Source organism: Chlamydomonas reinhardtii, chromosome 11, assembly GCF_000002595.2.
Source record: "Chlamydomonas reinhardtii strain CC-503 cw92 mt+ chromosome 11, whole genome shotgun sequence".
NCBI lineage: Eukaryota > Viridiplantae > Chlorophyta > Chlorophyceae > Chlamydomonadales > Chlamydomonadaceae > Chlamydomonas > Chlamydomonas reinhardtii.
In genome coordinates this window covers 1,575,241-1,587,476 of record NC_057014.1, presented here as the reverse complement: position 1 = coordinate 1,587,476, position 12,236 = coordinate 1,575,241, and the positions used below count along the sequence as shown (strand labels likewise).

The 12,236-nt window shown below is 63.4% G+C and overlaps 2 protein-coding genes across 2 annotated transcripts; one reads left to right on the top strand and one right to left on the bottom strand.

The window, feature by feature from the left end:
• Positions 1–85: 85 nt before the first annotated feature.
• Positions 86–3,976, bottom strand: CHLRE_11g467759v5 (uncharacterized protein). The gene is made up of 6 exons (XM_043067516.1): positions 3,754–3,976; positions 2,954–3,013; positions 2,428–2,559; positions 1,920–2,133; positions 1,531–1,628; positions 86–1,257 (listed from the first exon to the last, which is right to left on the bottom strand). The coding sequence occupies exons 1-6, from the start codon at positions 3,946–3,948 to the stop codon at positions 1,066–1,068; spliced, it is 891 nt and encodes a 296-aa protein (XP_042919512.1). The 5' UTR covers positions 3,949–3,976; the 3' UTR covers positions 86–1,065.
• Positions 3,977–4,076: 100 nt separating this feature from the next.
• Positions 4,077–9,532, top strand: CHLRE_11g467758v5 (uncharacterized protein). Its single transcript, XM_001699467.2, has 8 exons — positions 4,077–4,353; positions 5,067–5,158; positions 5,433–5,538; positions 5,757–6,748; positions 6,919–7,012; positions 7,363–7,619; positions 8,007–8,117; positions 8,524–9,532. Exons 1-8 carry the CDS (start codon positions 4,114–4,116, stop codon positions 8,648–8,650), a joined length of 2,019 nt encoding a protein of 672 aa, XP_001699519.2. The 5' UTR covers positions 4,077–4,113; the 3' UTR covers positions 8,651–9,532.
• Positions 9,533–12,236: the final 2,704 nt, after the last annotated feature.

Genomic DNA, 12,236 nt, shown 5'->3' with positions numbered 1-12,236 from the left:
AGCTTCCAGCTTCCCCTGCGGCGGGACACGGCGGGCTCCCGCTGCCTGCTCCCACTGATATGTCCCTGCTATGAGCGTGGGCCGTTCCAGACCATCTTTACAGCTTTACAGGGAATCTATCGAATGGTCAAGCTAGATACGCCAAAGTCAGCCACGAAAGCCGGCTGCGTTAGCGCCGTGTGGGGGGCCCTTCACACACACAGCTTCGCACGTCCTTGTACGCCTCAGTGTCATAAACTTCATTGCTTGATTGCTTACCGGCTTCCTCACCTCCGCAATGGCGAGGATGCGAAGATACGGTCCGGACCACCCAGCCCGGCAGATCCCAGAACAGGCACATCACCAAATGCCACTCGAGCTCACCAAACCACGCCTGGAAAAAAAGATTGTATATATCGGCATCGCATGCTCCCCCACAGCATGCCACGACTCCCTTTGTAAAGTCAAACACCAAACGCTGGGCCTCAGAGCCTCAGTAAGGTACATACTTACTTTGTTTCCTCTCAATTGAATTTAGAAGGCCGTTGCACGAACATAGCAACCCATTCCGCTGCAATCACAACAACCTGTGCATCATCCAGCATTTCCTGCCAACCCAGACCTTGTGGTCTGAAGCTATCAGGCCAGCCGAAGCCAACCAGCTCATACATCCCACCAGCAAGACCCGTGGCAGTGTGGCACAGTGGCATATGCCCAAAGGCGGCAATCGCTTTGTCACGGGCCGGAGCTATGCCTGGCTGCCTCGCACGCCAAATCCCACTTAGCCCTGAGTCAGCCGTGTTAGCCGGCCACCCTCCGTCCCTGGCCCAGGAAAGCCAAGCCGGGCCAAGTGCAGACACCCACCGCGCACTGCTAGCCACGCCCTGCAACCGGCCTTAGTACAGCACGCCCACACGCAGTTGTAACCGGGCAGCCGCTCGCAGCCGCCTGAGCCATGACTGCCGCGGCCACGGCTGTCGGACTCACCCCCACCGTGCCTCCGCGGTCTTCGCCACGACCTGATCTTACCATGCTTTTGCCTTTTTGCTGCAGCCTCGCCATCCACGCCACCTGCTTGCGGCCGCCTTAATCGGCCTTGAGGTTCCAAGGGCTGTAGCCCAGAGTGGAGGGCCGCACAGGCGACATGCCATCGGCGCCCAGCTCCACACCGTTGGCGGTGGCGCCGCCCGCGGCGTTGCGCGCGCCGCCCACCACGCCCAGCATCATGTTGGTGAAGATGAGCGACACCACGTGCGACAGCACCGTGTTGGTGGCGGCCTGTGTGGCGGTTGGCGGTTGGCGGTTGCGGTGGTTAGACGCTGGCGGAAGACGAGGGAGCGTGGATGGGCGCCGGGTGGACTCGGTTAGCGGTCGGGATAGAGTCGCTTTGTAGCTTACATTGCGGGGTGTAGGGAGCTCACTCCGTGCCGAACGTAACACTGCTGAACAGCAACTTCTTGGAAAGACCCTCAGACCCCACACGCTGCCCCTCTGCCGCCTCTTGCTCGCCATCACACCCCGGCTGCCACACCCTGTGGCGCCAGCACGCACCTGCAGCGAGAAGACGTCGATGGACACGAGTGCGTTGGCGGCGTTGGCGGCGAAGGCGCCCTGCACCGACGTCATCAGCGACTTGGCCACCAGCGTGCCTAGGAGGGCGGGCGGTCGGGTGAATGGTGGAAGAAATGTCAAACAGGGTTTTAGCGGAAGCAGGTGTGGGTGTGGAGAACAAACCGGTAAGGACGAAAGCTAGGCTACGAGAGCAAACCCTAAATCCAGCTATTACTTCCTACAGCCATTGCTCGCGCCCCATCTATGCTACCGTTTCCCAGCTTTTCCCGACCTCATCCCAGCCCGCCCCGATCCTTCCCCTCCCTTCCTCACCCTTTCCCGCCCTTCCCCAGCACCCACTCCCCACACATCCCCACCCGCCCACTCACCCACGGACGCCTGCAGGCCCACCACCGTCAGCGCGATCCCGGCCACGTTGAGCGCGTTGCAGCGCAGCAGGTTGGCGCCCAGCCAGCCGGGGTTCACGGCCTCGCCGGCCGACAGGTTGCGCGCCAGGCGCAGGAAGCCGTGCGCGAAGAAGGTGGACAGGAAGGCGGCCACGATGCCCGCGGCGGTGAAGTAGCGCGGCCAGGCGGGCACGTTCTGTGTGTGTGTCAGCAAGGGCATACAGTAAGGGGGGTTCGGACGGGGCGGGGGTCAAGTGGGGGATAGCACTGTGCGTGCCCCGCCGCCGTGTCGGTGTAGGCCGGCGGTACATAGCATGCGCGGCTTCCTCCTCGCTGCACCCAGTCCGTAGACCACCCCCTGCTCCCTCCTTCCGCCTCATACCCTCCTTGCCCCTCCGCCATCCGGCGAACGTCTCCACCGCAGCTCCATCGCATCTTCGCCGCACCCACCCACCACCCACCATCCACCAGGCCATCACCCATCACCCACCGTGGCCGCCACGTTGCTGACCATGAGGCTGAAAACCAGCACGCCCGCCGACACGATGGTCAGTGCCAGCTGCAGCCAGAACGCCACGAAGCTCAGGCTCTTCTGCCAGCCGGCGCTGCTGCGGAGCGCGACCTGTGCAGGCCACAGGCAGGCACAGGGTATCGGGCCGTTTGGGCGTTGGGCGGGGGAGGGGAAGGTGCCGTCCATAGACGGGGACAGCCGTGTGAGCCGGTCCCATATACGGTTATCCAAGGGGTGGGGTAGCCGTTTATGGAGAACGGAGTGGTAAGATCACAAGTTTAGAGTGCCGAAGTCCAGTGGGGGCGAAGGGGCTCGTGGGGTGCAGGGGCTCCAAGGTATGCAGGGGTGGGGACTGGGGATGAGGCTGCTGTGGAGCGGTGCTGGTGGGTGAGTGCTCCGTACTGTAGTTGCGCGGGTGGGGCGCAGACATGGGAATGCGCATGCCCCCGCCTGCCTGTTACAGCACGGGGGTTTGACACGCGTGTCCTGGACTCCTGGCACCCACCTGCTCGGGCGAGTTGGGGTCCAGCGGGGCGGGCGGCTCACGGCGCCAGAAGGCCGACACCTGTCGGCATGGGGCAAGCAGTTACATTCTGAGTATGCAGGACGCAATTACTGCAATCAATCATGTCGCTTGGTTGGAAAGGAGGGAGGTATCTGAAGGAGGCAGCCAGGCGGGCACCGTCGCGCCGACGGGACGCAGGTGTGGATGCGTCGCTGCATTGTGATGGTGCGCCAGCGAGGGCTGCGCCAAGCTTGCGTACGCCCGGCTTGCGCGCCCGGAGGGGCCCGCCGCGTACTGCACGAAAGCGAGCCGTGGACGGTTTTATGGCCGCCGTGTGTTGTATGGGAAAGCTGGCTGGGCCTGTCAGACGTTCCGCGCCCGGCGAGCCGCAAAACCGTGGCGAGCTATCCCAGGAGCTATCCATCCTCACCCCCGACTCCCGGAAGGCCCAGCAGCGACACCGCGCAGCCCCGGATCTGATGCGCGCAATGCCCAGCTGCCCCCAAGTGTGAAACTGCAGCCCCATCGTCTGAGCGCCCCGCGCGACGGTCGCCCAGCTCCCGAGCACTGCTCGCAGCGGCCGCGCTGCGGTAATCGACTTTGACCGCGCAGTTCCCTTGCGCGTGCGCCGTAACTTGAGTGGCAACGAGCGGGCATAAAGTACTGTTCCACGACGTTTGAACCTCCCACGAGAGTCCAACGGCTGCATGCGGTCGAGTGATGAAGCGAGGAAAGGCGAACGCCACAACGTGCGCTGCTTTTCCTGTGCTGGAACGCGGTGACACGAGACCCAAGCGCACCTTAATCGCCTGCCGCTGGGTGCCCGCAGGCCTGCTTGCAGCCGTGCCAAGCTGCGCGACGCCCAGGCCTGCACTCTTAGCAACCTTGCTGCCAGCAGCCGATCTTAGGCATGCCGACACATGAATCGGAGCGCGAGGTGCGCGCAGAGGTGTTGCAGCGCCGAGGTTCAGGCGTTGGGAAGCAAGGGCAGCCATTTTAAACGAATGGATTAGAGCTTATATTAAGTGTGTCTGGAGGAGAAACAGCCAACACCTAGATTTTTGCCGAGCGCCCATGCTGACTTGCCCTGTCAGCAGGCCTTCCGCCCCCAGGCAAGAACTATTGTCGGGCTCAGTCGTGATGCTAATATATTGGCAAACATGTTAGAGCGATACAAAGAATGGGTGCGGCGCCACCCTGGAATTGTACAAAACCTGGACTGGCTTCTCCTACTCACCGTTTGGAACCCTAGCCGCACATCTGGTGGCTCGGAAGCAACATATGAAGCATACCATGCCGCTGTGGGCCTGCTCTCGCTTTGGCACCAGCACATCATCGAGGAGAAGGAACTGCCCACTTCGCGGCCGACGCCCTATCTGCTGCTGGACGCCTTGGAGTATGTAAGTTGCGTCTGCAGCTGGACCACCGTTCCGGCGCCGCCGTCTTTGAAGAGCGGGGGACGTGACGAACGGCTGTTAGCTAGCGTGGCAGAGGCTCTGGGCGGGAAACGGCAGGAGAGGGCCACTTACGGACGCGGCCGGGCGACCAGCCCCATGCACGCCTTCCTTTGACAATAAGGGTCCCTGTAATGGCTCATAATGCAGCATCCGTCGTGCGCACATGTGTCAGGCAGTGCCCAGGGGAACAGGGGAGGGGGCAGCCGCCGCGCAATACCCCAGCCACGCAGTCTCGCGTGCAGTCTAGCGCTCTGCCGGTATCCAAAGAGTCAGAGAATAAGAGCCCCACACCGCGCCTCCTCGCGCCTCACAGCCGCCCACATCCTCGAGAACGGCCTTGTACTTTCGCTAAGATAAACGGGCCAGCAGGAGTGCGGCACTTGGCATCCTGAGCCCGTAGTGCCCTGCGCGCAGTGATGGACACCTGTGCCCAAACTGCCGCCAACGTTGAAGCATCAACACTATCCGTGCCCCGTCACCCCGTTCCATACTCCACGATCCATGCTCCGTATTGAAGTTCTGCGCGTCCTCCACGTCCTCCATGCCTCCATATCCTCCACGCCGGAATGCTCAATCCCTCAACCCCTCGACCCCTCAGTCCCTCAACCCCTCAACCCCTCTACACCCACACGCGAACACACACCCTGCCTGCACAGGTGGAGACGCTCATTGAGCTGCGCGGCATGCGGCTGGAGGCGGCCGGCAAGATGAGCCGCTACTCGCCGCTGCTGGCAGTGGAGCTGGCCAAGTGAGTGCAGCAGCAGCGCAGGGCTGGTCGGGGCCCCGTGCGTTTGTGTGTGCGTGTGAGAGAGAGCGACAGAGGGCGCGGGCGGGAGGTTGTTACGGGAGCCAACCCGGGGGGCATTGTGGCAACGTGGAAACCTGTCTGGCCGGAGGGGTCGGAGGGGCACACGCAGGCGCTTTGAGGAAGGCTGAAGCGCGCACGGTGCACGCGTGGACGCTTGCTAAACTCCCCACGACCTGCAACCCCTCCCTTGTCCACCGGACCTGCCTGCCTGCAGGGCCGGCCTGAAGATGGCGGCGTGGTCGCGCTACTCGGCCCACATGTTCCTGCGGCGGCCCTCGCCCGACGACCTACACCAGTTCGAGAGCGAGCTGGGGCTGCAGGTGCGGCGGCTGGGGGCGGCTTTGGTGGTAGTGGTGCTTGCGGCGGGGTTGGCGGGTGGTTGGGTGGCGTGTGGGCGTGTGGGCGGGTGCGTGGGGCGGGTGGTCAGTGGCGGTGGTGGCTGTGGTGGTTGGAGAGGGGGCTGGGTGCACGGTGCAAAGGGCTGGAGGGAAGAAATCCCGGCACCGAGGTGTGCAAGCCTGCCGTCGGTACTCTGCAGGACATCCTGGCATCGCTGGAGCGGCTGCGTAGCCGTTACACAGACCACAAGCAGGCGCAACTACGGCGGGAGCAAAAGGAGACGCAGGAGGGGGTGGACGGCTGGCCGGCCTCGGGCTCTGGTGAGTGCGCCAGTTGCAGCGCCGCGGCCTGCGGCTCCGCTGCAGGCGCGGGACCGGCTGCGCCCGGCTGCGGCAGTAGCTGTGGCAGCTGCGGGCCTGCTACTGCCGACCGGTACGGGCTGCGGGAGTTTCTGGGGGAGCAGGTGGGCGGCTGGGCGGCGTCGCTCTACGGGGCCGTGGCGGCTGTAGCAGACGCGTGTCAGCAGCAGCAGCAGCAGCAGCAGCAATCAGCGTGTGGAGCAGGCTGTAGCAGGAGCGCTGGCGCGGCGGCGGCGCAGCGGCAGGGCGTGGTGGAGGAGCAGGCGGCTGCCGTGGCCGCGGCGGTAGCAGACGAGCGGGCGCGGAGCGGGGCGGCGTGCAGCACCTCGCTGCGGTGTAGCGGCAGCGGTGGCGGAGCGGTGTCAGCAGCGGCAGATGCCGCGGAACGACTTCGAGCGGTGGAGAGGTGGGAGTGGCCGGCAACGCTCACGAAGCAGGCAGCGGCGGTGTACAGTGAAATAGAGCCCGAGCATGGGCTCAAGTCCTCGCCAGCGGGCGGCGCTGGTGGGTGCGCTGGCGCGGCCGCAGGCAAGTCGCAGCCGCCGCAGCAGCAGGCAGGGCAGGCGCGCAGCGCCTGTGGCTCCACTTCCTCTGCTGGTGCCCCCGGCCCCTCACGCGTCAGCGGCTCCTCGGGTTTCCCCTTTGGCTTCGGATTGGGCCGTGCCGGCGGCGCGGCCGGCGGGGCGGGTGTGGCGGCGGCTGAGGCGGCGGCGGCGGCGGGCGACACGGAGGCGGCGGCCGACCCCGAGGGCCACATGGGCCGCAACCTGCTGTGGCTGTCGGAGCTGCTGCACATCTGGCGGCCCGTGGTGTACGTCAGCATGCTGAGGAGGTGGGTTCGGCGGGTGCATAGATGGGTGGGTGGGTGGGTGGGTGGGTGGTGCAAACGTTACACGTATAGGGTGCGTGGTGCAAAACATAGCATTCTTTTGTCCAGGGTTGCGTACCGTATACCTTGGTGCCCCACACGTACCGCACCACCACATTGCCTCCCCGCCTCAGGTACGGGCGGCGCTCCTGGCGGCCCTGGTTCGCCTCTCTGGCGCTGGACCTGTTGTTGGGCCACTTCCGGCGGCGGGGGCAGCAGCACATGGAGGTGGGGGCGGGCGGGCGGGCGGGCGGGAGAAGGGGAGAGAGAGGGAGGGAGAAGAGGAGGGAGAGGGAGGGAGAAGGGGATGGAGAGTGAGGGAGAAGGGGAGGGAGACTCCCACCTCCCAGACCCAAGTCACATGGGGGCCTGGGAGGCGAGAGTGCCGAGCCTGACATGGTTCTGGGAGTTTGGAGGCTAGGAGGAGTTGGGGCATGTGGTGGGGGGGTGGCGTTGGGCTTCCGGCACGCATTCCACTTCGACACGGAGAGTCTTTTATAAAGAGGCCCGCGCCCTCGAGCCGGGCTTTACTCCGTGGCGTTACTCCTTGGCCTTGAGCTTTCATAATGCGCGTACAGGCGGCGGCGGCGCGCGCTGCTGCGCGCGCGGCGGCGGCGGAGGCGGCCGGCTTCGGCGCTGAGGCGGAGTCGGGGTCGGCGGAGGCGGAGGCGGGCGGCCGGGGCGCAGGCGCGCCGGGCGGGGCGGGCGGCAAGGTGCCGCCGGGTGTGGCTGCGGCGGCGGGGCGGCAGCGGCCGCCTGCACTGTCTCAGGCGGCGGCGGCGGCGGCGGTACCTCGGGGCGCGGGGTCGTCCTTGCTGAGCCTGGCGCTGGCGAGGTGGGTCTGGTCTGGTGGCGGTCTGGTGGCGGCTGGGGAGCCTTGTATTACTTGCTGTATTGTAGGGGAAGGTTGGGCGAACGGGCGCGGGCACGGGAGCGACCTGACGCTTGCTAGGGGCTGTCGGCGTAATGCAGCCGTGACACTACTGGGCCCCAATGCCCATGTCCCCCGACCCACTCCCAACCGCACCCCATGTTCCCATACCGCCACCGCCGCACCTGACCACTCCACTCCGAACCCCACCATCGCGCACCACAACCACCTCCACGACCCCACGCCCCGAATCCGCCCGACATGGCGTCTCCCCCGTGTGCCCCAATCCCACCACCGCTCCCCACCACCATCACCACTCACCACCACCGCTCGCCACCACGACCCCTGCAGGTCTCTGGCGGCCCCCGGGGTCAGCCCCGGCGAGGAGCGGGAGCTGTACGAGCGGCGGCGCAAGCTGCTGCTATACGCCCTGCGCAGCCCCTTCCTGGAGGCCACCACACTGTGAGTGTGTGTGTGTGTGTGTGTGTGTGTGTGTGTGTGTGTGTGTGTGTGTGTGTGTGTGTGTGTGTGTGTGTGTCGGCGCGGCTGGTGGTTGGCAAGGTGGTTGGCAGGGTGGTTAGCAGGATGGAAGAGGTGGGGTCGATGGGCGGCTGCATGGGTGGCGGTGTGTCGGCGGAGGTTGCAGGGGCCTGTCACACTGAGCGGCGACAGCCCCCGCCTCGGGCCCATACCAAGTCGATAGCACACACAGCCACGTCCACGTGCTCTCACACCCAGCAACGCCGCGCCGCACACATACACGGTCCTGCATGCCTCCTTCCTTTGTGCTCTGTGACGCAGTCACGCCAAGCGCTCTGCGTGTTGTTTCCTCCTCTAACGCCCGCACACGCCCGCACACACGGCACAGGTCGTGGCTGTCCTCGCTGCGCTCCGCCACGTCACGGGTGCCGCTGCTGGGCGCGGGGGCGGACTACCTGTACGGCCTGGTAGACACGTTCACCGCCTACTACTGCTACACCAGCGGCAGCAACTAAGTAGGAAGCTGTGGCCTAGGGGTGCAGATCAGGGTATGGTTTTCTGGAGGGAACTGCAAAGACCATGCTGGGAGTCCAGCACCTCCTGGTACTGCTACACCAGCGGCAGCAACCAGTGAGGGGGCTGTGGCAAAGAGGCGCACGTGCCACTGCTACTGCTGTTCCGGCGGCGGCACATGGGCAGGTTGGCTTGGAGCGCGGAGGGCTTTCAGATGTGGATGTGCGAGGCAGAGGGAAGATAGGGGTGGGAGGCGGCGAAGGGCAGGAGCGCGGTGTTGGCGGCTGGCGGCCGGGGGCGAGAGTGGGGGCATGCTGCGGCTGGCGACACGGGTGTTGCATGTGTGGCGCTGTGCCTGGCAAGATGGCGGTGGCGATACCGTGTGCATGTGCGTGTATGTATGTGCGTGTATGTGTGTACACATGTGTGTGAGAGAGAGTGTGTGTGTATTGCCCAACCCGACACAATGGAGAGGCGCATGAGCAACTGCGTGTGCCTTGGCCGTCCCATTCTGGATGTAACTTGTGTAACTTTTGAATGTGTTTGTGTTCTTGTTGATGGGTGAAAACCCCTCCGTTTAATACCGCGATAGATGGTGCCAATCAACTCGTCTTGAGAGGCTCTATCGGCCTGCGTAACTTACGGCCTGACTATAAATTTCACGTGCACGGTTTCCATCTGTGGTTCCCGAAAATGTTACGCCCGCGCGCGGCCCGCCCGTTCTGCGTCACACCCAATTTAGTCAAGTCTCCCTGAGTCTCCCCCCGCAACGTTGGCCCTGGAGAGCCTGAGTGAAGGGCTCTACCCGGGGGGAGGGGTAATTTCGACTGGGAGAGGGTGAATGGCTCTACCGCGCTGCGCCATCTGGGCTATCACTGCGATTTCGGCACGCGTGGGATTCAATCCCAGGAAATTCCCTCAACCCAGCCCACCCCTGGACCCAGCCCCAAGTACCGCGTTCCACCCACGTCATGTGTTTCATGGACAGAGTGCATCAGCACCCCTTACTTCGCGTGATACACGCGCATCAGCGCTACAGGGTTCTGCCATGTCAAAGCGCATGTGTCGAATGTGGGGGCTATGTGCTATGTCCACGCCAGGACGCGCACATTAGCACTCCCACGCTTTATTTGTGCTTATTACGACATAACGCCATATCGTGCTCATATGAGCCTCGTAGTGCAGCGTTGGGCCCCTTAGTTCTGCTTGTGGGGCGCTTCCCGAAAACCGCCAGGATGGGCTTCCGAAACCCGGCCAACCTATGGGACGACGACCAACCCCCAAACTTTGGCGGCCCAGGACTTCCATCAGCAGCGCCCCGTCCAACAATGGCGCTGCTGATGGAAGTATTGCCTGGCTGTGTATGTATGTGTGGGGGAGGGGGTTTAGGACCGTTTAGGACGATGTGAAAGGGCAAGGGAAGCAGCGGCTGAGTCCCGTGAAGACAAATGTTCCCCGGTCACGGGAAAAGGGGCTGAGCCCCTCCACATTCTGAGGCCGAACAAACCTCATCGCCCGGACACAGCCGGGGTCGGTTTGCACAGGCACATAGCCAAACCAGGTGCCTAGCAATCGCGATGCCACAGCAGAGCCAACCGCAGCCAGACACAGCACAGTTGTCAACAGCCGCACAACTTGTCGTGCCGCTACGCATGCCCTGCCAGCCCCACCGCGGACCGCTACCTAGACACCAGCCGGCTCCTCAGCCTGCGCGCTTGCGCCGCTTCTTGGGTGGCGCTGCGCTCTCCTCCTCCACGTGGCCTTTCCCGCCCCCTCCACTACCAAGTCCCGTGCAGATAGTACTCCCGGCCCCAGCCGTACGGCCTTGCAGATGATCTAGTATAATGATTTATGGAAACATGTCACCCCGCGACGTCGTTGTGATATATGAAGAAGCATTTGGCGAGCCACATTGCGGTTTTTGCATGCGTGTTGGCGGGTGGACCGGGTTTTGGCGGAGGGGTCGAGCTGTCAGAATGGGCTGTGAACGCTGGCAATGGCGATTGATATCACAGTGCTGTGGAACCCTGGCTCGTCAGAGCGCGGTTTCACCTGCTTTCCTGACATTCTTCCAATCGGCAAATCCAGGTTTACCATGCAGCAAGAATTGAGCAAACGTTCCCGCGCGCGAAGTGACCTCGAAAGACTGCCCGAGGACTCGCCTGTTCTTGAATTCCGCAACTCCTACTATGACACATCTCCTACTAGAGAGCTTAGTTTAATTGACCAGGACAAGAGGCGGAGGAAGACTAAACGAATGTCGTCAGGGTCATCTTCAGACGCAGGCAGCGATGACATTGTTAGGCTGTCTAGGAGACTGGCAGAGGTATCAAGGGAACGCGACGAGGAGTCGAGGGGCCGCGCAGAGGAGGCACGGCGACGCAGAGATGCGGAGGCGCGCAACGATTATCTACAAACATTCCAGTCCTTTCAACTAGACATGATGGTGACGTTGGGAATGTGCATTCTCTCAGCCGTCGCACCACGCGCCCTCGCGGCACTGTACATCGTGTACGCGAGCTGGCGCTGCTGCGACCTGCTCCGGCGGCCGCAGCAGCGGTGCCGCGACGTGATGGCCGCGGCCGTGGCCGTGGCGTGCGTGGCCTCCATCTCCAAGGTCGTGTGCGTAGCCAGCTGCGCGCTGTGCGTGGCGCTGCTGATGGCACGAGCAGCGCTCATCTGCTCATACCGGTGGTGAGCTGTGCAGGGCGCATCTGATGTACGGTAGTGTCGCCGAGAGACCAGCAGCCAGTTCCACTTGGAACAGGGCGGGAGGTTGGGCGGGTAACAGTTGGGGAGTTTGAATCTCCTACTTTGTTTTGAGTCCGAGCGACGTACTGTTCCATTCTGTTCCCACGTTCATGTCCCCGACATCATTTACAAGTCTCCCTGTTGCCGTGCATCCATGCTTTGCAGACGCAGCACGCCTGACGAATGCGTTGATGGTGGTGGCCGCCCTCCTGCGGTTGCGTGTTGTACGGTCTGAAGCGGTCAGTTCATTCGTGGTCCGTCATCTGCACATAGCACATACGTTACAACTGGCCTGGCCAGCATCACGGTTGCTGGCAGTTACCAACGCTGAGGAGTGATGCTGTGGAGAAGGTCGCCGGAGGAAAGAACACGTTTAGGGCTGGGAGTCTTCGTATGCCTAGGGCTTGGTGTCAGTCCTCTACGGCTCAACGTCCAGGTTTTGTGGGGGCGCTTTGCGGTGCCGTTTGAGGTTGCGACGCAGACCTTCCACACAGTGAATGCAGTAGGGCGCCACGCTACGCTACTAGGCGAAATAGAACGTTTGACGGTAACTGAGTGCGAGGGAACCAAGTCAGACTTATGTAGGCGGGGACTGGGACTGGCTGACAGGCAGAGCAGCGACGGGCTGCTGCCGGAACAAGCATCGAGATGGCCTGGTTGCATGTATCATTGTATGCTCGGTATCCAGCAACGCCATTTTGAGATTTTGGGGGGCGGGTCCAGTCAGGAAGGAGTGCGAGGGGGGGCCCGCTGGGGCAATCGTGGGTTAGCACAGCGAAACGGCAAGTGACGCACACAGCGGCGGTGCTGGGCTGCCGGAACAAACATAGAACCAGC

Bases quoted from the DNA above. Each gene is read 5' to 3' on its own strand.
- CHLRE_11g467759v5 (XM_043067516.1), bottom strand. From the start codon at position 3,948: ATGGCTGCCCTTGCTTCCCAACGCCTGAACCTCGGCGCTGCAACACCT. The intron at 3,014-3,753 runs GTGCGCTTGGGT...CCATGCCGACAG, and splicing joins CCCAGCGGCAGGCGATTAAG to GTGTCGGCCTTCTGGCGCCG. The intron at 1,258-1,530 runs GTGCGTGCTGGC...ACCGCCACACAG, and splicing joins TCGACGTCTTCTCGCTGCAG to GCCGCCACCAACACGGTGCT.
- CHLRE_11g467758v5 (XM_001699467.2), top strand. From the start codon at position 4,114: ATGTTAGAGCGATACAAAGAATGGGTGCGGCGCCACCCTGGAATTGTA. The intron at 5,159-5,432 runs GTGAGTGCAGCA...GCCTGCCTGCAG, and splicing joins CTGGCAGTGGAGCTGGCCAA to GGCCGGCCTGAAGATGGCGG. The intron at 7,013-7,362 runs GTGGGGGCGGGC...ATGCGCGTACAG, and splicing joins GGGGGCAGCAGCACATGGAG to GCGGCGGCGGCGCGCGCTGC.